The following is a 24,486-nucleotide window of genomic DNA, read 5'->3' as shown; positions in this document are numbered from 1 at the left end:
ATGTAAAAGATTGTCCGATATTATCAAAAAGCAAACACACAACGAATTAAATTGTAGGTTGGAATCGTACACTTTTTGTGATGTTAAAATTTTCAATTACTGTCACCACTAATGTGAACCACATTTAAGTTAAAGTTTATTGAAACAAGCTTACTTTATTTATACAATTGATACCGTTGCACGGAAATTTTAATCCGATTCGGAACATTTTTTTTGTCGGGTGGCCGGTGAGCGGAGCCAAGGAGAAAAAGGGAACGTTGACACGAAACGAAACAGCTGTTGCCGTTCCAAAGGAAAAGAAGAATGCTGCGTATTGTCAGTTCCGCAATTCGAGGTAAAAATCATTACACTTCATTTCTTACAATTTACAAACAATAACTTCAAAGTGTTGTGTTGATTAAGAACTTTATTTTGATATAATATGTTTAAAAATTTACTGACTTGTTTGTCATTTGTAGTTTAAAATATAGTTTACACTTTGAGGTTATGTTATCTTGTACACAGGAGACATTTTGGTTTTTTGAAAAAAGGAACGAATTGATTTTAACATCGCGCTCTTTTTTGAATTTGTTAATAAATTGTCTTGTTTTTTATATTGTTTTTCTTAAAGAAAGAAAGTATTTTAAAAAATTGAAATTTTTATACTCATACGTATTACATATACCGAAATATTAATATTGTTTTTAATTATTAATTTTTTAATTATTGTTTTCAGTATTATTAAAACCGTTATAAATTTTGTTTTTATATATATTTTAACTGAATTCAATATGTAAAAAATTATGTAATTATGTCAATTATGATCACTTTTATTTCACATATTTAATTTTATGAACCAAAATATTTTTTCGAAATTGTTTTAGCGAATTTTTAAAAAAACTATTATGTAATAATAATTATTAATTCCAAATTAAATTCATTTCAGCTGGCGTACAATGCGTTAGTTCGCCAAGTTTTACAAATCTTATAAAGACCTCGCCATGTACATCAACCTCAATTGTTAATTCAATTTGTCTTAGAAGTTTAAGTTTAAATACCTCACATATTCATAAAGATGTAAACATTGGGAAAAATAGAACGCTGTTAAGGTAATAGACAAACTCCTTTAAAAAAACTTAGTGTTAATCAAGGTTGCCACAAATTCTAATAGAAAACTTTCAATTTTTTCTATTTCTGACAATAATTTCTTTTTAAATCAATTAATTTTTGAAGAACTGTCATCAAATTATTAATTGTAAATTATTAAATGATTAAGTTTACTTAAATATTTTAAAATTAATTCAATTTTAAAAGAGTTGAGTTGAGTTTACAATTAATTTTCATAAATAGATGAACTTCAAAGGGTTTTAATTTGAAATTTTATAAAATTTCAATTTTCAATGGATTTAATTACAATTTTTAAAGAAGTTAGATTTTTGAAAAATTTTAATAATTAAAATTATTCTGAAATTAGTTAAATTTTTTACAATATAATTAATTTTTAATTATAAGGGATTTATAGAAGAATTTTAGTTAAAAAACTATAAAAAAGTGAATTTTAGAGAAGTTACAAATAATTGCAGAAATTCAATTATTTTTAAAAGTAATATATTTTTTCGTAGAAATTCAATTATGTTCAAAAATTTTTTAAATATTCTCGTCAAAATTTCAATTATTTTTATAAATAATAAAATTCTTCTCCAAAATTCAGTTATTTTCAAAAATTTTAATAAAATTCTTGGCAAAATTTCGATTATTTTCAAAAAATTTTCTGGATTTAATGATTTTTGATAACTATTTTCATAAAACTTTCCAAAAGAATTTAATCATTTAAACAAAATTTTGATAAAATTCTAAGCAAACATTTAATTGTTTTCATAAATGATAAAAATTTCACAGAAATTCAACTATTTACAAATTTTTTTATAAATTCTTTTCGCAATAATTCAATTATTTTCATAAATAATAAATTTTTTTACATAGATTCAATTATTTTTATGATTAATAAAACTCATAATAAAATTTCAATTATTTTTAATACAATTTTAATAGAAAAATGTAATTAATCGTCGAAAAAATTCAATTATTTAAAAATTTGTTAATAAACTTCTTTATGAGAACTCAATTTTGAAAAACATTGATTTATGCAACAAATTATTTATTTTTGTATTTCAATAATTGAATTCTCGTAGAATTCTCTAATAAAAATTGATTTAATAATAAATTTCAGTTAAAATTTTAGATATTAATTGAATTTTTCATACTTTTAACTGACAATTCTGTAGAATTAATTTTTTTTAAAAAAGTTTAATTGAATTTTTTTTTGGAAATTATTATTTTAAGTTTTGTTTTATTATAAATATTGAATTATTGAAGAATTTTCAAATAATCAACATTTTGTAAAATTGAATTGTAAACAAATGAATTTGATAATTCTCAAGTAATTTTTGCAAAAATTATTTAAAAAATTAATAATTGATTTCTTTCGAAGAATTTTAATAAAATTTATAAAAATAATGCCATTTTTCGAAGAATTTACTTAAAATAAATTGTATTAAAAGAATTGAAATCCTATGAAGAATTTTATTATTTAGGAAAATAATTTAATTCATGCAACGAATTTTTATTAAATTCTTTTTAAATAATCGGAATCCCGTCCTGAATATTATTATCCTGTGAATAATTTTATTATTTATGAAAATACTTGAATTCTTGTAAGAATTTTATTAAAGTTTTTTTTAAATAATTGATTCTTTTGAGAAATTTTATTAAAATAGTAGATTATAAAAATATTTGAATTTCATTTTTAGGAATTAAATTATTTTCAAAAATAATAAAATTCATGTCATAATTTCAATTATTTTTAATCGAATTCCTCGAAAAAAGTAATTATTCCTAAAAATTTTATTAAAATTCGTCGAAAGAATTTAATTATTTAAAAATTTGTAGATAAAATTCTTTAAGAGATTTCAATTTTAAGAAACATTCAATTATTCTAATAAAAATTGATTTAAGAGTAAATTTCAGTTAAAATTGTTAAAATAATTGAATTTTGAAAAGGTTTCAAATTAAACTCTTTAGTAATCTGAATTTTTCATATTTTTAATTAACAATTCTGTTATAGAATTAATTTTTTTTGAAAAAACTTAATCGAATTTATTTCAAATTATTTGAAGTTTTTATTTTCTACTAAATATATATTTAATTGAAGAATTTCTAATCATTTTGAGAGTGAATTAGAATATTCTTTAGGGTCAGGGAAAAAGTCAAAATTTTGTCTGAAAAACAAGGAAAAATATAATAAAATTTTTGTGGCAACCTTATTAATCTAAATCTCAATACCTAAAGTTTCGAACGTTCAAATGAATAGCTATATTTTTTTTACTTCTTTTAATTTGAATTTTACTGTAAAATATTGTTTTGCAAACAAAATTTAATTCTTAAATACAAGAAAATATTTAACACTAGAACTAGCAAAAGAGGACAATTTTTCCCACTCCCCACAATTTGTGAAAATTTTTTAAAAAATCCTTCATTTGAACGTTTAAAATTTCAAAGAAATATTAATATTTCATTACATTGATAATAAAAAAAAATTGAAAATTTCTATTTTATAACTTTTTCAACTTTTTTAGTGCACCACTGGCACAAAGTATCTTGCCAGTAATCCAACAGCCAACTGTAATTGCAAATAGAAATCTCATAAAATACTCCATGAGAAAAGGAAAACGAAAAACTGTTAAGACCGTTGTTACTCGATTTTATAGACTTCGTTGGTAATTTAATATTAAAAATAAATTTCTTAGTTCTTTTTTTAAATTGATTTAAAATGTTATAACTTAATAGACACTGTTATTTTATTTCAAAATTAGATAATTAATGATTTGTTTTTGATTTTAGGGGTATTTGGATTCGAACAAAATGTGGAAGAACAAGTAATTTATGGCGTAAATCACTGAATCGCAAGAAGCGACTTTATCGTCATGTATTTTGTAATGCAAAGCAGTCTTGGTTATTGGATAAAATGATAACACCATTTTGGGCGCGTCCGAAATATTATGTGGACGATCCATATGAGCCATATCACGAAAGAGAAAACTTTGATCATACAAGAAAGAGACCTTTACCTTAAGTATGAAATAAGTCATTTTCATAAAAGTATTTACAAATAAAGATATGAAAATTGTAAAAAGAAATTTCGGGAAATAGAAAAATGAAATATTAAATAGTAAGTAGTTTTCCATGTTTTGCACAATAAATTAACTCTGGTTATTCATTATTATTATAATTTAAACATTTTTTTAAAATTACCATTTTTTATAAACTATTTTATTTTTATTGGAAAATATGATGTGAGACGGTGAAGTTCTCAGTCTAAGATAGGATAAAGAATTTTATGAACAATAGGTGTGAATTGGTGCAATGTTAATGTCACTTTATTTTTATAACCTACTTTTCAAGGGTTATAAGTTTCTGTTCATTCAAAGTTTTCAAAATTCAATATTTCTGGTTAGACTTAAAAACATAAAATATTTTAAGTGAAAAATTAATGTTTTATTTATTTAAAATAAATTGATAATGTGAAGAGCTTAATTATTCAGTAAGTAAATAAATTTTATTGATTCCAGGGTGGCCACATGTCAGTAAAGTCAGGGAAATATCAGGAAATCAAAATTTTTGTCAGTAAAGTCAGCGAAATGACAGGAAAAAAATTTTTTGTCAGGGAAATTAAGAAAATTGATACTTTTTTCGATTTATTTTCAAAAAATGCAACTTTTTCGACTTTTCTTCCAAATATTGCAACAAAATATCACATTTTTTTAGTATAAAATGCAACTTATTCCGATTTTTATAGTGCGAAAAATAACTATAAATTAATCTTTGAAAAATTATTTTTGAATCATTTTTTAAGACAATTAAATTTTTCAAATATATCTATAATAAAAATCTTTTTGAATAATTGAAATTTTGTAAAATCTAATTGAAAATAATAAATTTTTTTCAAGTATTTTGTTACAATTTTTGATTTTTTTAACGTTATGGATAAAAAACCATGAAAAAATTTTTTAATTAAAGTTCGTCAAATAAATTAATTAGTTTTTTTAAAATATACGAAAATACTTTTAAGATATTCTATTATTGAATTTTATAAATAATAATTATTATTATTATTATTCTTATTATTATTATTATTATTATCAAAAAATTACATCTAGATATTTTAAAAATCTAATTCTTATAAAATTGTTTTATCATAATTTTTTAAGATTTAATTTTCTTCGAATAAAGTAAAATAAAAATTAATTTTTTTAGACTTATTAAAATCATTAATTTCAAAAAAATTTAATAAAATTGTTTATAAGAATTAAATTATTTTTATAAATAATAACAATCTTCGTAAGAATTCAATTATTTTAATAAAAAGTAAAATTTTTTGCAGAAATTCAATTATTTTTAAACAAAATTTGAATAAAATTTGACGAACGAATACAATTTTTTCCTAAAATTTTAATAAATCCTTCAAAACAATTTAATTATTTTTTTAAATAAGTAAAATCTTTGCAAAATTTCAATTTTATTTTCAAGTTAATTTTACGAAAGAATTCAATTTTTTCTTAATTCATTATAAAATGTTTGCAAAAATTCAATGATTTTCAAGACAATTTCTGAAAGAATTCAATTTTTTCTTAATTCGTTATAAAATCTATGCAAAAATTCAATTATTTTCAAAAAAATTTCACGAAAGAATTCAATTTTTTTAAAATTCGTTATAAAATATTTTAAAAGAATTAAATTATTTTCTAAAATTTTAATAAATCCATCGAAACAATTTAGTTTTATTTGTAAGTAGTAAAATTCTTTGCAAAAATTAAATTATTTTTAATACAATTTTAACAAAATTTCATGAAAAAATTTAATTTTTAAAAAACTTTTCGAAAAAATTTAATTATTTTCTAAAATATTAATAAATCCTTCAATTATATTTATAAATAAGTAGAAAAATTCTTTGCAAAAATTCAATTATTTTCAAAGCAATTCCAAGAAATAATTCAATTTTTTTTCTTAATTCGTTATAAATTTTTCCAAAAGAATTCAATTACTTTCTAAAATTTCAATAAAATTCTTTGCGAGAATTTAATTTATTTAATTATTTAAAAATTCGATGATTTTCAATATATATTAATTTACAAATTGAAAATATTTAAAAAGAAAAATTATTAAAAAAAGTTAATTAACAAAAAAGCAAACAACAACTAACTTCAAACTGCGAACAGATTACCTGAATACAACGATTATTAATATAGAAGATATTTTTAAAAAATTAATTGTAAGAATTTCTTTATTAAAATATTTTGAAAATATTATATCTCATTAACTTTTGAAAAAAACAGACAGTTACAATTGTTATAAAAAATTGAGTTTTTGTATTTAAATAATTGAATTCTAGAAAAACTTTCTAAAAATTATTTAAAATAATTGTTTCAGAGATGAAGTTTAGTTGAAAATTGTAGAAAATAATTATATTCTGGATGGGTTATAAATAGTGATTTTAAGAAATTATTAAAATTCATAAAGTTTACTCATTTTCCATAAACTAATATTTTCCTGTAAAAAGAATTTTGTCAGGGAAAATAATATTAATTGTCAGGGAAATTGATAAACTTAAACTTCTTACCACCCTGGATTAATTTTAAAAACTAGTAAGTAATATAAATTATTCTTGCTCAGAGAAAATCATTCAATAATTTCTAATTAGAGTAATAATGTTACTTGTATCACAAACATGATTATTTATCACTAAAACATAAATTGTCTAGTGGTGATGAATCGAATGATGAATTTTTGTTATCGTGAGTAAGTATTTGAGCAAGAAGTAAAAAATTAAAACCATCTCGTCTCGCCTTTGGTGAAAAATCCAGTCAATCCAGTTTTTTTTAAGTTAAGTGTATCCTAATATTAAAAATTCATGGTTTTTATAATTCGAGTTAAAAATAATCGACAAGTAGTGAATTAATATTTTGTAATTGCCTCTCTGAAATTACAGAAAAAAGAAGACCATCGAGTTTGGTTATAAAAGAATAAAAAAAAAATTGGGTTTCGGTGGTCCGACAACAACAACGTGGGCTTCCCCTACCCATAGATTTTTGAAAGGCACTAGTGGCATGATTCTCTCAGTTGCCACTCGTCCTTTGCGGCGAGTGTTTCTAATTTAACTCGTTTTTATAACTACCGTATTTCATACTTTTTTTTTTCACTGAGAAAAATCTGCGTAAAACGCTTATCAGCCATAATGCCGCTAAGAGCTAAACTCCGACTTTTGGATCGTATGTCCTGTTTCATTATTGGAAGAACTGTAGATAAAACGGGGAGAACTCGGTTTGCTGCTCATAACATTAGTGGAAGAAATTTCTCTGTTAGTAGCACGCTCGATATGAGGTAAGTACGGCAAATCACCGGCGTAACGTTTAGCTTTTCCTTTACCATGAGCATGCTTTATTATCATTTGCTTTTTCCTCTTATCTTGTGAAATTATATGTTTTCATATACGCAAAAAGAAATTGCTCCAATTTATAAATTAATATTTCTCTATGAAACAATTCTTCCTTTGTTGTGACACGTAAAAATCATTTCTTTCTGTTACGAAGTATTCGTACTCTAAATAAACTTTCTTGCTCTAAAATTCTAGTCTTTATATGGATGCAAGAAAAAAATAATTAGAAAATTAATTTTTTCTTCTCAAAATATTTTAGAAATTTAAAAAATAATTTTTATTGTAATTAATATACATTTATTGCAAATAATATAATTGTGCTTTGCTTTCGTCAATAAATAAAACTATTTTTGTCGCGTATAGAAAACTTTCTTCAATAGTAAAACGATAGGCGATATTTTATTTTTTTAGTTAGCAATAATTTTTAGGAGAGAACTTTTTATGTGATTTATATTGTCAATTATTCAATGACGTAGAGAATATTTCTGGAGTAATTGATTTATATTTTTATTATTGCATTCAAGGTTTTTGGAGCAATTTTAAAAAAGAAAGAATGAAAGAGAGAGAGAGAGAGAGGGGAGTCTGTGAATGTGTTATATAAGAATCAAAGGCGTAGTTAATTTTTTATCAGGAATAATCTAATAAAAGATTTATAGGAATTACAGGACAAAAAATCTAATACGACAAATCCAGACCGAAAAATCCAAGAAAAAAAAGTCAAAGTACAAAAAATCCCCCAAAAAAATATCCACAGCAGGCGTTGGATATTGTGGTTTTTTCGACTTTTTTCGACTTATTTTCAAAAATTACGACTTTTTCCGACTTTTCTTCCAAATATTGCAATAATTTTTAGTATAAAATGCAACTTATTTCGATTTTTATATATAGTGTGAAAAATAACTATAAATAAATCTTCAAAAATAATTTTTTTAAAATAATTTTTCTAATTAAATTTTCGAAATTTACATTTAAAAAGAGTTTCAATAATTGAAATTTTGTAAAATTTAATTGAAAATAAATAATTTTTTTCAAGTATTTTGTTCCAATTTTTAAAAATCAACTTTTAAAGAATTTTAATTGCAAATTTTCAAAATAATTAAATTATTAAAAATTTTAATGAAAACTCTTCAAGAGTAAATTTAAAAATGGTAATTTTATTGAAAATAATTAGCTTCTAAAAGTTATATCAAAATTATTTTGAAAACAATAATTCTTAGAATTTTTTCTGCATTCTAATTTTTTAAAATTCAATTATTTTCAATATTTTTAAACACAAATTTCAAAAAATTCAAATACATACAAAAAATAATAACATTAAAATTTTTATATTAACATTTTAATCAAAATTCTTCAAGAAGTTAGTTTTTTTTTAAATTATACAAAAATTATTTTAAGAAATTGAATTCTTTTCGAAAAATTACATTACAATATTAAAAAAAAACATTTTTCTTGTAATTTTTTTATCTTAATTTTTTTTAATATTCAATAAACTTGGAACAAAGTGAATTAAAATTGTTAAAAATTTAATTTTTGAAGAAATTTTTTTCAAATATAATTTACAAAATTTCAATTGTTAGGAAATTTTTTAATTGTATATATATAATTGAAAAACATGGACTGTTACAATTATTATAAAAAACTGAATTTTTGTATTTAAATAATTGAATTCTCTAAGAACTTTCGGAAAATTATTAAAAATAATTGATTTCGAGAAGAAGTTTGATTAAAAATTGGAGAAAATAATTGAATTTTAAGAGAATTGCAGTCGTAATTTTTAGAAGTTATTAAATTTCAGAAAGGTTTTAAATACAAATTTTTTAAATTTTATTCCTATATATAAAAACAAACAAGAAGTATTTAATTTTAAAATATTTATTTAACGAAATTATTCAAGTTTCGAATAATTGAATTTAGAAATCAGTGAAAGATCAGAAAAATACAAAATAAAATTTTTGTGACAACATTGAATTAAATAAACGACTTTTTAGACTTTTTTTCTATTTTAAATCGACTAAAGCAACTTTTTTTGCACCTTAAAGTTGGTTTTTTACTTTTTACGCTATAAAATCGGAATTTAAAATGTTAATGTTAACATCACACGATTTTAATTATTTACATAAATATAATAAAATTCTTTAAAATAATTCAACTATTTACATAAATAATAGAATTCTTCACAAAAATTCAATTATTTTCTGAAATAAAAAAAAATCTTCACAAAAATCCAATTATTTTCTCACAAATAAAAAAATTTCTAGAAAAATTTAAATTATTCTATAAAATTTTTAAAACAATTATTTCATAAAGTACAATTTTATTTTTAACAATTTTGATAAATTTCTTTACAAAAATTCAAATAATTTTTTCAATATAATTCCAATTTAATTGTTTGATTAATTTAATTATTTTTTTAGAAATTTAAAATATTAAGTTTACCTACTTTCGATTCACAGTCATCGAAATGAGCAACTCCAAAAAAAAGAACAATTTCGTTCAAGGCAATCATTTAAATTTTTATATCTTAATTTTTTCATTGGATTTTTAATTTCTTTGGACTTTTTGACCAGAAAAAAAAATCTAAAAAATTAGTCCAAAGTGAAACTATTTTTTTTTTACTTTTTTGGATTTCATTTACTTTGGACTTTTTGTTTCTGACTTCTTGTCTGGATTACAGGACAAAAAATCGAATCCAAAAAATCCAGATCGAAAAATCCAAGAAAAAAGTCCAAAGTACAAAAATTCAAAAATAAAAATATCCAAAGTCAAAAAATCCACAATGAATGGATTAAAAATAAAAATGTTTTTCCTTTAATTTTGATTATTTCGTTTCTCATTAGTGTTTACTAATGAGAAACAAAATAATCAAAATTACAAGAAAAACATTTTTAATTTTTTTAAAATTTGTTTTGAAATCTAATAAAACAAAAAAATTTTGGTAATAAAATTAACTCACGAAACATACTTCTTCCGTTTAAAATGGATCGACAAGTGTTTCTTTGTCAAAATTTAAAGTTCACTACATATGTCTTTTTGTGTTAAACCACACCTCGAATTTCTCAAGATTTTGAAACTCCAGACACAACTAATTTCCATGTTCCATATCAACCGGTTTCATTCTTTCATCTCTATTAATCGATTCTGAAATACTGAACTTTAAAAACAACTATACTTTAAATAAATTCAAGTGAAACTATATAATTACAGATTTTTTTATCTACATTACTTGTATCTCGCAAAAATTAATTATTTAATTTTTTGTCAGGTTCGTACAGTTTGTAAGTAAAAATGGTGGACCCCAACACTTGGGGGTGCAACTCAAACAAGGTGGAGACATAATTGCAGTTTCCGCTATCGATTCAAGGATACCAAATACTTTGAAAAAATTTTTGGAAGGTGGTGATGACTTGCTCAAGAAGGCAAAAAGGTATCTTTTTATTACTTATATTATAATCAAAGGGAAGGAAAAATTTATATCATTCACTTTACGAAAAAATCTATTGTCTTGTTTTAAATAATATTTCATCTAGAATTTAATTTTAAACTGAAATTAATTTTTATAGGTATAGTACTAGTATTACGTAATTATAGCTGTAAAAAGAAATTAATGTTTAATTGTAATTTACTGATTTGTTTAACTGGTATAAAATTGAACTTTCTTTTTTTTATTAATGTGGCGTAATTCATGTGCAAAATTGCTTTTAATATCAGCATATTCAAAGTGATTTACATATCTACAAATGCTTTAACGTTACTTTCTTAATATAAATAATTATGGTTCAATGTGGTCGATGAGAATTGTGTGTCATTTGAAAGAAATTAAAACTTTTTTTATAAAGATACAATTATAATCATAGTTTCAGAAAAAAATACATTTATTTTAATATGATAAATTTAAAAATTCATATTCTTTGCAATTTTTTTTTGTCTATTTTGGACTGAGAAAAATTAAAAAGAGAAATTTATCTTTTCTCGCTCATTAATTCTCATTTAGCATTAAAGTTATTGATTAATTTAATCTGATATTTAGAGGATTCGAGATAATAAATTGAAATTAGAAAGCTTTTCAATAAATTGAACTTTTGTAAAATTAAATTGAAAATAATTGATTTTTTTCAAGTTCTTTATTAGAAATTTTGAAAAATCAACTTTTAAAGAATTTCAATTTGCAAAATTTTGAAAATAATTAAATTCTCAAAAATTTTAATCAAAAATCTTCAAGTGTAAATTTAATAAAATGAAAATTAATGAAAATTATAGTTTCTAAAAATGAATTAAAATATTTTTGAAAAAAGTAATTCTCAGAATTTTTTTATTCTAATTATTGAAATTCAATTATTTTCAATATTTTCGATTACATATTTCCGAAAATTCAAATACATACAAAAAATAATCATTTATAATATTATTTATAATAATAATATTTATAATAATATTTTTAAAAAATTTGGAAAAAATAATCATATTCAAAATTTTTAATTAAAATTCTTCAAAAAATTAATTAATTTTTTTTAAATTATACAAAATTTCGTTTTATAAATTCAATCATTTTCGAAAAATTACATTAAATATTTATAAAAAACGAATTCTTAAAATTGTTTTATCATAATTTTTTAAAATTCAATGTACCTTCGAACAAAGTAAATTAAAATTTTTTTTAAAATTCCTTTTTTAGACTTATTGAAATTTCGGAGAAATCATTTATAATTAATATTCTTCAAAAATTTAATTATTTTTTTATAGTTTTTAAAAACTCAATTATTTTAAAAAGATTTTATGATAAATTTCAATAATTTTTCAAAGATTTTACCAAATTTCAATTATTTTTTAAAAGATAATAGGTACCAAATTTGAATTTTTTGGATATTTTCTAATTGTACACAGGAAAAAAAAAGTCTGACTCCGTTTACACCTTAAATTCAGCCCATGTATTTCACATAAGTCTGTCCTTGTTTAATGGGGCTGACTCCGTTTACACCTTAAATTCAGCCTCGAAAACAGGCTGAAAGTAAAACTTTTTTTTTAGTGTGTATATAATTGTAAAACTATTGTCTTTCAAAAATTATTTTTAAATATTTTAAACAAAATAATATTAAGAATTTTTTTATTCAAATTTTTGAAATAATATTCTACCTTTATGTCTTTAAAAATAAAAATTGACAGTTTCAATTATTATTACTATAAAAAAATTGAATGTTTGTATTTAAATAATTGAATTCTCGAAGAACTTTCGAAAAATTATTAAAAATTAATATAGATAATTGATTAAGATATAAAGTTTAATTGAAAGTTGTAGAAAATAATTGAATTTTGGAAGGGTTATAGTTGTAATTTTCAGAAATTATTAAATTTCAGAAGTTGAAATCTTTTAAAATTTATTTCCCATGAAAAAAGAAATAAGAAATATTTATAAATATTTACTTAGCAAAATTATTCAAGTTTTAATTAATTGAATTTAGAAATCAGGAAAATACAAAATAAAATTTTTGTGACAAAAGTGAATTAAATAAACGACTTTTTCGACTTTTTTTCTATTTTTAATGGACTAAAGCGATTTTTTTTTGCTCGTTAAAGTCGATCCGAGGTCTGTGTATGATTTAGCTATAGTGAGCCCTCCAAGGAACAAGAGACACTTATAGTTAATTATAATGTTTAGTTTATTTAAAAATTGATAACAAAATATTACCAGTGAGCTATGTTAAATTCAAAAGTGAATTGTGAATCTCATTGGATACATAATCTCGTACCTCTAATTATAAAATAATTATCTTTGCATTTTACCGTATCAATGTGTAGATACTTTTGTATAGATTTTTTTCAAAGTCTATTTTGAATAGTCTAAGTTGTTAATATCAAAGTAAATATCAATATTTCTGAACTTTATTATTTATAACAGAGTTGAGTATAAATTTCCTATAAAATATTACCTTCTAGTTGAGACATTCAATAAACTCAGCTTTAATTCAGTTTTTTTTTTAATTCATATTTTTCAGTACTTTTCTGTTATAATAATGAAAAATATGCATTTTGATTTCTTATCTATATTATGAAAATTTATTTTGTCAATATTGAGAAATTTATTATTGCGTTTTTTATTAGGAAAGACGATATTAATCTAATGGCAGCTGTAAGGAGGTTTGTTATTATTTGTCAATTTAAGTGTGTGACAATGCCCCTTTACTCTAGTATGTCCTTAAGAATTATTTTTTATCCCACAGATTCAAAAATTGTCACTTTTTTCTATTGTCATATATATATTTAATTTAAGATTAAAATCCTTCATAAAATTACTAATAATTGTGGATCCATTACACTAACAAGTAGATTTTTGAAAGTTTTTCGCATGAATAAATTTTACATTTTACAGTTATTGTATATACGAGGTGGTAACGTTGTAAAATTTTGTTATTGAAGTAATAATTAGAACAGTGCAACAATTAAATCTTCTCTTGATGAAAATAATGCAACATTTACTATTAAAAAACTATAAATATTGTTTTTGCAAAAAAATATAATGTTTTCATACTAATAGATATTGAGTTTATTACTCAAATTAAATTGATAATAAAGAGTTGAGGACACGATAATAAACACTGTTATTAAATTATAATATAATTAATATTTTTTATCTGATTATAATATCCGGTTATATATGTATTTTTGTAAGAGCGATTAGATCATTTTTACAAGGTTCTGTTTGTTTTTCAAGATTATTATCAAAATTCATTATCTGATTTTTTTGCATATTTCGTAATATTAGGTACATTTCGTGAGTCATTAATGAAAAAGAAATAATTAAAATATAACATTTCAAATTATTGATATTACAAATAAAAATAAAAATAAAAAAAGTTCTTTTTTGCAATAAAAAAGAAATCAATTAGGATGTGTTACAATTCTTTCGATAGAATAGCAACATAGGCTTTCTATATTTTCATTAACGTTTATTGCACTTTCTCTATTTAAGAGGAAGCAGATTTTCCAGAAAGCTTTCATATAAAGCGATAGCAACTTCATTGGTCAATTAGTCTGCTTATGTCCATTATTTTTTATATAACATATTATGCGCTTTGAAATGCATTTGACAAACTTAATCTTATAGATTGAAGACTGTTTGTTAAATAAAATATAGAAAAATAACGAGTAGGTATAAAGTAAAAAATAGCGATTATTAAAACCTAACGAAATAAAATGGAGTAAATAGTAGATATATCTTATCCTCAAATTGCCTTCAAACTTTATAAGAAAAGAAAGTGATTAATATGTTTATTATATTATGTTTTGTGTCACGGGTACAAAACAATATTTTGTTCTATTAACTTTTGTTATTATTTTTAATTTTATTACAGTTTTATTTCAGAATGTTTTTATTTAATGATTTTTTTTTTGTTAGAAAACCTTTTTTCGTAAAAGAAAATTAGTATTCTTAAACATTTCCTGAAATTTATTTATGACTTTAACTTGATTTTTTTTAGAAAATTTTGTTTAAAATGTGTTTTTTGATTTATTGGCTTTTGATTTTTATATTAATTTAATTTTTGATCTTTTTTAGGATAGTGGCAGAGGGACGAAGTGTTATACCAGAGGCTGATGTAAATTTTCTAGCACCAATCACACATATGGACAAGTTGGCATGTATTGGTTTAAATTACAGTGGTCACTGTAAAGAACAGAATGTTGAACCGCCTCCGAGTCCTGTGGTTTTTAGTAAATTTGCCAGTAATATTATTGGACCAACAGATAATATTGAGTTACCCGCGATTTCTGACGTGAGTTTCTCTTTTAGATAACAAAATTTTATGCACCATTCTCAAAAATTATAATCGAATTCTTTAAAATGATTCAATTATTTTCAAAAAATACATTCTCCTAAATAATAAAATTCTTCACAGGATTTCAATATTTCAAATATTTTAAATAAAATATGTTCGAAAGAAATCAATTATTTTAAATACAATTTTAATTAATTTTTTTTTGAAATAATTCAATTATTTTTTTAGATTTTAATAAAATTCTTCCGAAGAATTTAATTATTTACATAAATAATTCTTCGAAAGAATTCAATCCGAATTCAATTATGTCGATAAATAACAAAATTGTTCCCGAAAATTTAATTCTTGAGGCATTTTAATAAAATTCTTTGCAAAATTCAATTATCTTCATAAATAAGAATATTCATCACGAAAATTCAATTATTTTTTAAAGTAATAAATTTCTTCTTGGAAATTCAATTATTTAAAAAAATTCTAAAAAAATCTTTCTCAAGAATTCAATTATTTTCATAAATAATAAAATGCTTTTTAGAAATTCAATTATTTTCATAAATAGTAAAATGCTTTTTAGGAATTCAATTATTTTCAAAAAAATGATTTAATGATTTAATTTAATGATTTTCAATATCTACTACTATTTTCATAAAATTTCCAAACAGAATTTAATTATTTAAAATTATTTTGTAAAAATCTTCGTAACAATTCAATTTTTTTTAATATGACTAATAAAAATTTCTCATGAATTTAATTATTTTAAATACCTATAATTTGCATAAAATTAGTCGAAAGAAATCAATTATTTAAAATTTTTTATAAAATTCTTCTCAAGAAATAAATTATTTTTGGAAATATTTAAATTCTTTCATGAATTATAAAATTCGTTGCAGAAATTAAATTTATTAGCAGGATAAGAATGAAGTAAATATTTTTTATGAAAATTAGGAAAAGTCAGGAAAATAAAATATAGAATCGAATTTTTGTCAGTTTTGTAAAGTATCTAAAACGAGTTTTTTGGTCGTCAAGTTTAATTTGTTGATTGCTACTATTTTTAATTTGAAAGCTACTTCTTTTTATTTTTTACAAATTAATTATCGAGTGCGAAGTCTGTGATTGCTTTTTCTTCAACGAAAATAATTAGCATAGTTGAAAATTTTGATTTCGAAAAAAATTGGAACTTTTAATTTTTGAAAACCTTGTAGCTTTTAAAAATGATTAAAAACAATTAGAAATTAAACAAATAATAAATTAAATAACAATTTGTCCTGTCCATTCCATTCTTAAAGGAAAAAATTATTCTTCATTTTAGAAAGTTGATTGGGAAGCTGAACTCGCAATAGTTATAGGAAAAAAATGCAAGAATTTAAATAATCAAGATGTGGAAGACTATATTTTTGGCTACACAGTGGCTCAAGATTTATCTGCTCGAGATTGGCAGAAAGGTAAACGTAATGGAGGTCAGTTTCTTCTTGGAAAAGCGATGGATAACTTTTGTCCCCTAGGACCTGCAGTGGTTACAAAAGAAGCCATTTGTGATATTAATAATCTCACAGTCAAAACTTGGGTAAATGGACACGTCAAGCAAAGTGGTAACACCAGTGAATTAATCTTCAAGCCACACGATATTGTAATGTATCTTTCACAGTGAGTAACTTTTGTTCTTTAAACTCATTTTTATTATTTATATTTAAACTTAGTAAGTTTATAAAATTATTGATAATTTATATATTATTGTAAATTGCTTCATTAATTATTAGATTTTTGAGTGGTACATTTTTAATCTAGGTTCATGACATTATTACCCGGTGATGTTATTTTGACGGGCACTCCAGCTGGTGTCGGATTCACTCGAAAACCACCAGAGTTCTTGAAGGTTAAAATAACGAATAAAAATTAATTATTTCGACAAATGAATTGAATTAAAATGTTTAATTATTTTCCCTTTTTTTACAGAAAGGAGATCTTTTGGAAACAGAAATAGAGAGTCTTGGCAGATTAAAAAATAAATGTGTTTGATAAAACTAAAATGTTGTTTTGACAGCCAAGTGTTGCGATTTAATTATAGGAAGAAACTTTTTTATAAACACCTGTAAACATCAAAAGAAAAGACAACATTTGCAACCAAAGTCATATTGTTTTGATTTTTATAATAAAAAAAAAATAAATTTGTACTTATAGATTTATACTCGAACTTATTCCCAGGAGGAGAGAAAAAGAATGAAATTTCTTTTAAGACATAAATAATGTTAAATATCTATATCAATGAAGATTTACACAGACGGTATATTAATGCCAAAGCAATAAAGGCGCTCGCACAGCTCTACTGCCTGCCTGCCTGCCTGCAGGTCGTCATGGTAACACATGAGAGTAAGAGAGTCAGAAAATTCAAATTAAATGTTTTTTCTCCCTTACTCTCATTGCGCCTGCCTGCGCAGGCAGGCAGGCAGTAGAGGTGAGAGAGTACCTTAAGTCTAAATATCGAAGCCTATCATCAAAATGTCATGTTTTTATAAATGAACGACATTTCATGTACAATAAAAGTAATAAAAATGATACATCAATACGTTATAACAAGTATTTTTTTAGAGAAAAAAAAATCATCTAATCAAGTATTTTGCAATAAAAGGTTTAAATAATATAAATAATTTCGTTTAAACATTGAACTGAAGAACGTAACGTTAAAACATTAACAAAAATAAAATCGGAATTCGAAAAGGGGTAATAAGGAGCATTCAATCTTCGATTTACAGTTTTTAAACATTAACGATTGCATAACCAGTGACAATTAAAATTTGTCCCCATTAAATTATTTAATTAAATAAAACCTGCCAGCTCGTCAGATCAACAATTGTAATAAAACTTGAAAAAGAATTCTGCCGTTCGTATTTTATTATTTTCATAGTCATCGAGAAAATGTTCAATGGAAATCTGCTGATCCGTTATCGCCGTTATTAGTCGAAGTCAACAGGGGAATTGTTTCCTGGTGCAAATATTCGGATGTGATTATCGAATATTCAAGAGCACTATGAAGACGAAAATTACTTGTTGTTTTGGTCCTGTTAAAACACAGTCAGCGGCCAGTTTGAATTAAAGACCCTAAACTAAAGATAATAAGGCGTTCTGTTTTATCGGCAGAAGATATTATCTAGTGGGGATAAGTGGAAACTGAAAAATTGAAAAAATAGTAGTACGCCTGGGACTCACCTGAGTAAAATGAAAATGAAGCACGCGCGACGGTAGTATATTGAACTATAACCGGTAACTTTCCAAATACACCACCGACGAAATGCACCACCGGAAGTGACGTCATGTTTTTGCAGAGAAAAATGTCTGTTGTTAAAACTTCCGAGAGATGGAGCTAGGCGTTTTTTTAGTGGATCTATTGTATAGACACTTTAGGATTTGTGAAAATAAGAAATGTCATATGATGAGTGAAAATAAATTTAACTCAAGTAATAATGAATTGGTAATTAATTAATTAAATCAATAAATTACTTGAATTAATTAATTAATTGTTTAGTTGCGGAGGTTGCGGATAACATTTTTAAATCGTCTTTATTTATATTTTTTCTTTGGAATAATTTAATAATTGCTTTAATAATAAGATTTCTTGATATTTTTAAAAGCTCTTTATTTTTATAGAATTATAGTTTGTATTTTAATTGAATAATGAGATTAAGAATTCTTTGTTGTATTACGTAATTTTACTTATACCTAATTATAAATTAATTGCATTTATTTTAAATTTAGAAAGTACTTAACTTTTCTTGAATACAAGTAAAATATAATTTATTAACAATTGTAATATTTATTACAATTATATTTTTTAATTTGAATTTAATTTGATTAATTTTTTAAATTATCTAACGTAAAACAGTTTTTCTGAATTCACGTTCATACTTTTAGAAATGATTAAACTTCTTACAGAGTATCAAATATTACGGAAGTTTAGAAAAATTATTCCAATTTTTATTTTATAATTAATGGTATTTATATTAAAAGCTGTAATATTTAAAAAAATAATATTCTTTTTTGAAACGTAATAAATAAAAAAGCAGGATTCGCACTCATCTACTAAAATCTACTATTTACTTCTTTTTTTCTCAAATTTCTGACACTAAAAGCTACTTTTTTCACAAATTACATTTTAGTTTAAATCCTCTAATAATTGAAAAAGAAAAATTATTCTCAATCAATTTTTTGTGATTCGATTAAAACGAGATTTTTTTAATTGTCAAATTTTAATTTTTCGATAGCTACTTTTTACTACTATTTTTAGTTTTAAAGCTACTTTCTTAAAAGTAATTGTCGAGTGCGAAGCCTGAAAGCGAAATTAATATCTATCCTATCTCACAAAAACAATAAACAAAAAAAACGATCACCAATAAAAAATTATTTTTTAACAAAAGTGAAAATCATATTTTCTTACCAATGTAAATTTAGCTTAATTATTGTTCATTACAATAATTGTTTTTTATAAATAATATTAATTAATTTTATTTCATTACATGAGATGAAATATTGATCTAATTACATCCCTCGAAAGTGTTGTGAAGAGAAGTTTTAATATTTAAACAATTACAAAATACAATTCTGGCATGGAATAATTATAGAAAAATTATAAAGTGAGTATAAAAATTATATTAAAATTAATAATATACATTTTTTGGCAAATTTTGCTCCATTAGATAAGATGAATTTTTGATGTTTGATTTTATTTAATTCATAATCAACGATAGTGGAAATATTTATATTAAAAATCTAAGCATAATTAGTGTTCACGCCATTTAACGATATTTGCTTTTTATAATTAAAAGTGTTTGGTTTTGCTGCATTACATGAGATGAAATTTTGATTTCATTACATCACTTGAAAATTATGCAAAAGATATTTCAATGTTTAAACTATTACAAATTGTAATACTGTCTTGGAATAATTAAAGAAAAAACTATAAAATGAGAATAAAAATTAGGCTATTGTCAGATTTTAATATAAAAAATTAATTTTTCGTCTTCTCCTAATTTAAATTTGCCAATTCAATGTTATTCACAATGTAATAAATGCGCGTGAAAATATTTATATTATAAACCTGAACTTAATTATTGTTTACGCCAATAACCAATTTTTATTTTTATAAATAAAAGTGTTTGGTTTTGGTCCATTAGATGAGATCAAATTTTAATCTAATTATACATCACTCAAAAGTGTGTTAAAAAGATTTTCTAATTTTCAAACAATTATAAAATACAATTCTGGCATAGAATAATTATAGAAAAATTATAAATTGATATTAAAAATTATAAATGAATAAACAATATAATTTTATTGGGAATTTTGCTCCATTTGGTGTGATGAATTTTTGATCTAATGACATCACTTTTTTATTAGAAATAAAAATGATTTGTTTTGTTGCATTTTAAAACTGTAAAAATTTTTGGGAATTTTCACCAATTACTTATGGTGAATCTTCTACATTTTCTGAGGAAAATGCTTTTTCTTAAAAAGATGGTGAAAATTACCAAAAAATTTAATGAAAATTCTCTAAAATTCTAATAAATATGTTTTCCCCAAAATATTTGGTGGATATCATTTAAAAAGTTAGGGAAAATTTACGTAAATTCTAATGAATATATTTTCCTAAAAAAATTAGTGAATATTATTTGAAAAGTTAGGAAAAAGTCCCAAAAATTGTAATGAATATAACTTTTCTCACAAAATAGGTGAATATCACTATCAAAAATTAATAAAATTTCTATTAAATTAATAAAAATACATTTAATTTGCTTGATGTGATATTTAATTAAAATATATTATTGCAATTGAAACAAAACTGCTTTTTTCTTTTAGAAGCATTGTTATAAAGTTAATTACACTTATAATTTCCTAATAAATAATAAATAAATTTTTTTTAAAGTTTATGAAATAAATTCCGAATTTTGTACTCATGTACTTTAAAATATTTTCATTTTTATTTCATTTTCAGCTAAAAATATAAATCTCTTAAAGAATTTTTTCCTTTTGAAAAGTTTGTCACATCTGGTTTAAATTAAGATGACCAGCTAAGGGTTTCGCCTTGCGAGAGATTCTATTTTATGACTTTTCGAATTCCGGTTTTTTTATCATAGGCTTATTTAGCCTGAAAGTTCGTGAAATTTCTCGAATAAAAGAAATATTTGGAAATTTTCCATAATGTCTTAGAAATTTTCGTCAAAAGGTCCTTAATTTTAGCGTCCGTTGCTTTACAGCATTTGCCAAAGGAACTAGATCCGCGCGTGAAAGTCTTCTTGTTGGGGATGGCAAAGTCGTTGCGATTTTCCCATTGAAGCTCAATGCAAAAATCCAATCCACTTTGACACCGCCCTATTTTGAATAAAAAAATAAGTGTTTAAAATTTAATTCAAAATAAATATATGTAAAACGTTATATTTTATAAATATAGTAAACAATAGTGAACAACAATAGTGAATTTTCTAATTAATTAATCGAATTGTGTTCTTCACAATTGTTTATTATGGTTTGTGAAAAAATATTTTGTAAAACAGTTTTGTAATAAAAATATTTTCTGGAATAAAAAGAACCCAGGAGGAAAAGTCGGACGAATGTCTGAGTTTACAACCGCCTGGGATCCGCGCTCGTGCGGACCGCCAGTATCGATGTTTTGTACCGATTCGGATCCCAAAATTCAACCGGCGCGGAACAGATTAGGCTCCGACTTTCGGATCAGCCTTTCTACTTTCGTCAGTACTGGCGCGGTACTGGATTTGTTCCGCCTGCGGATTTCATTTTTCTACGGGCGTCGGAAGAATGACGGATGTTAGGTCTGTACTGGCTCGGTGCTGGGGCGGATCCGACTGCGGATCTCGTCATTTATTGTTATAGTTCACATTATCAGTATAATCATAAATTTATTTTATTATATATATCACAATTAATTAATTATTACAATAACTAATTGCATTTATTATAATAATATTATTATTATTATTATTATTATTATTATTATTATTATTATTTAACCAATAAATAAATTAATTGTATTGATTAAAGGAAGAATACAAGAAACTTAATTTTTTCATTATATTTATAAAAATCCAACTTTATTAATGTGCAATTAAATAAATAATTTTTAATAAATAATATATTAACTTGAAAGAAAATGTGTTCAATATATAATAATACCTAAAATAAATAACACATTAAATAAATATATAAAAAACAGATTATTAATTAATTTATTTATTGTTAATTAATTAATAATCTCTTTTTAATTTAAACAATATATTAAGTAATTATTTATTGACACTTTTCTGCAAATTAAATAATTAAAAAAATGTGTTGTTCATTCAAATTTCATTCAATTATTAATAATATTACGTAATAAAATATTAAAAAATATAATAATAAAATTATAACAAGTTTCTTTTTAAACGAAATATTGAAATATTCATAAATATCGATACAACATCAGTCCGTATATGAAAATTGTTTATTGCCGCGTAGTAATTTTACAATTTTTATTTCAGCTAGTGAGACTTGAAAGTATTTAAGATTTGAGAGTTCCATGCGAGCGTACACGGAAAAACCTTTGAGAAGTCTGTCTTCCCACTGTCACAAAATTTCGCTTCTCACTGCATGGAAAGTCTGATCGCCCGCCACTGGGTGCGTAGCATTACCGTTTTCGATAGACAAACTTCCCAAAAAGTTTAGAAAATTACAACTAGGTACGTTGGTCACCCAGTTTGGGAGTGCAGATGAACAAGTTTAGTGGTGGCGCTGACGCATAAGTTTCGGGTGAGCAGACTGCTTAAAGGTTTTTCCGTGTAGCATAGTGGTTAGCGTGCGTGATTTCGGTGTGTAAATATTCGGTTAGGCGTGAACTATCAATGAATTGTTATCTTAATTTATCTTTTGCAATTAATTATTATTTTTTTTATTGATATTTGTTGAAATTATCATTTTGATCCGAGCCGGTTGTCAGGCGGTAGAATGCCAGCATTGCCAGCGCACATCTGACTAGGAAATGAAAGATCCACAGTCGGTACAGTGCCGGGTCCCAGTCGGTTGAATTATACACGAAACGGCTCTTCGCGTCCGGTTACCGGGCGGTAGAATGCCAGTTCCGAGACAGATGTCCAGCCAGCTCCTGGCTAAGTCATCTTTTGGTAGAATACCAGTTATCGGGCGGTACGCAGACGGTTCCCAGCCAGTACCGCTACTCCGACGTCGCACAGTGGTGCAAACCTGCAAATTGAGTTTCAAAAAGGTCTACAGGCCTTATTTTTTAACCGATTTCATTAATTTTTTTTTAAATGAAAGCTTACAAAATTGCAAAGAGCTTTGTCGAGCCTGATTTTTAAATTTTTATTTGTTTATATTAATTTGTTTATTGCAAAGTTAACCAAAAGGAAGAATTTTTCAAATAATTTGTTCTTCCATTTATAAAATCAAATATTTATTATTCAAAACTAGTAGAAATTAATATTAGTGTACTCCTTGAATAAAACAAAAATTAAACAGGTAAAATTTTTAAAATTATAAACAAATTAAGTTAACAAACATTGACAGCTATAACAAATTGTAAATAAAGACAATATCTTTAATGGATTTTGATGAAATTCGTTTCTTGGGGGTTTTTGGGGTCGCTGATTACGAATCAGATGTTAGTTTTTAAAAATTAAAAATGGCGGATCCAATATGTACAGACACTACAATAAACACGACCTAACATTTACAAGTCCAAAGACAATCTGAATCTCTCTAGATTCTTTTACACTACGACGCATGAGTAAAGGGAGAGAGAAACATAGGGGAATGTGTGACAGAGACAAACTCCCCACATACTCCACTCCGAGTGTTTAGCGATACATATAAATATAATAACAATAACTTTTTTAAACATTTAAGAACACATTTGTCTTGTTCAATATTCAAACTATTTATCAACTAAAAATTATGATACAAATGTACATCGCATAAAAAAAACTTTATCTTATTTTTGGATGGTCAAAACTTAAAAATATATTAAGCGACTCTTATTTTAAGATAATACAAAATCTTCTTCATAAATACCATATACATTTATCTATTATAATAACTACGGTTACTGTACAAAACTTGTTCTAAAAAAATCAATAATCTCTGTTAACCTTTACTTTTATACTTATTTCAATTATTATTTCTGTAAATCGAATGTAACTTTCTTCTTCCTATTAAAATAGGTTCGCAAAGGTTTTTGAACTTGAAAATGAT

General features: G+C 23.3%; 3 protein-coding genes across 4 annotated transcripts in view; 2 read left to right on the top strand and 1 right to left on the bottom strand.

Moving 5' to 3' along the window:
• Positions 1 to 283, bottom strand: part of LOC122498781 (MICOS complex subunit Mic60) — a 72,416-nt gene extending 72,133 nt beyond the window's left edge. The window contains exon 1 of the mRNA XM_043606694.1: positions 155 to 283. Within this exon, the coding sequence (XP_043462629.1) occupies positions 155 to 208 (54 nt within the window). The 5' untranslated portion in view covers positions 209 to 283. The remainder of the gene's footprint in view (positions 1 to 154) is intronic.
• Positions 195 to 4,267, top strand: LOC122498782 (39S ribosomal protein L35, mitochondrial). Its single transcript, XM_043606695.1, has 4 exons — positions 195 to 334; positions 926 to 1,088; positions 3,615 to 3,755; positions 3,880 to 4,267. Exons 1-4 carry the CDS (start codon positions 304 to 306, stop codon positions 4,109 to 4,111), a joined length of 567 nt encoding a protein of 188 aa, XP_043462630.1. The 5' UTR covers positions 195 to 303; the 3' UTR covers positions 4,112 to 4,267.
• Positions 4,268 to 7,041: 2,774 nt separating this feature from the next.
• Positions 7,042 to 17,416, top strand: LOC122498780 (fumarylacetoacetate hydrolase domain-containing protein 2A). 2 transcript variants are annotated; one of them, XM_043606692.1, is made up of 7 exons: positions 7,042 to 7,416; positions 10,734 to 10,895; positions 13,568 to 13,603; positions 15,021 to 15,237; positions 16,547 to 16,881; positions 17,023 to 17,110; positions 17,191 to 17,416. In XM_043606692.1, the coding sequence occupies exons 1-7, from the start codon at positions 7,271 to 7,273 to the stop codon at positions 17,251 to 17,253; spliced, it is 1,047 nt and encodes a 348-aa protein (XP_043462627.1). In that variant the 5' UTR covers positions 7,042 to 7,270; the 3' UTR covers positions 17,254 to 17,416. The 2 variants fall into 2 exon arrangements, with proteins under 2 accessions (XP_043462627.1, XP_043462628.1); XM_043606693.1 differs by lacking the exon at positions 13,568 to 13,603 and having other exon boundaries at positions 7,066 to 7,416.
• Positions 17,417 to 24,486: the final 7,070 nt, after the last annotated feature.

Source organism: Leptopilina heterotoma, unplaced genomic scaffold (genome assembly GCF_015476425.1).
Source record: "Leptopilina heterotoma isolate Lh14 unplaced genomic scaffold, ASM1547642v1 Lhet_16, whole genome shotgun sequence".
NCBI classification, from domain to species: Eukaryota; Metazoa; Arthropoda; class Insecta; order Hymenoptera; family Figitidae; genus Leptopilina; species Leptopilina heterotoma.
The sequence above is the reverse complement of the archived record's forward strand: the minus strand, read 5'-3'. Positions and strand labels throughout refer to the sequence as shown.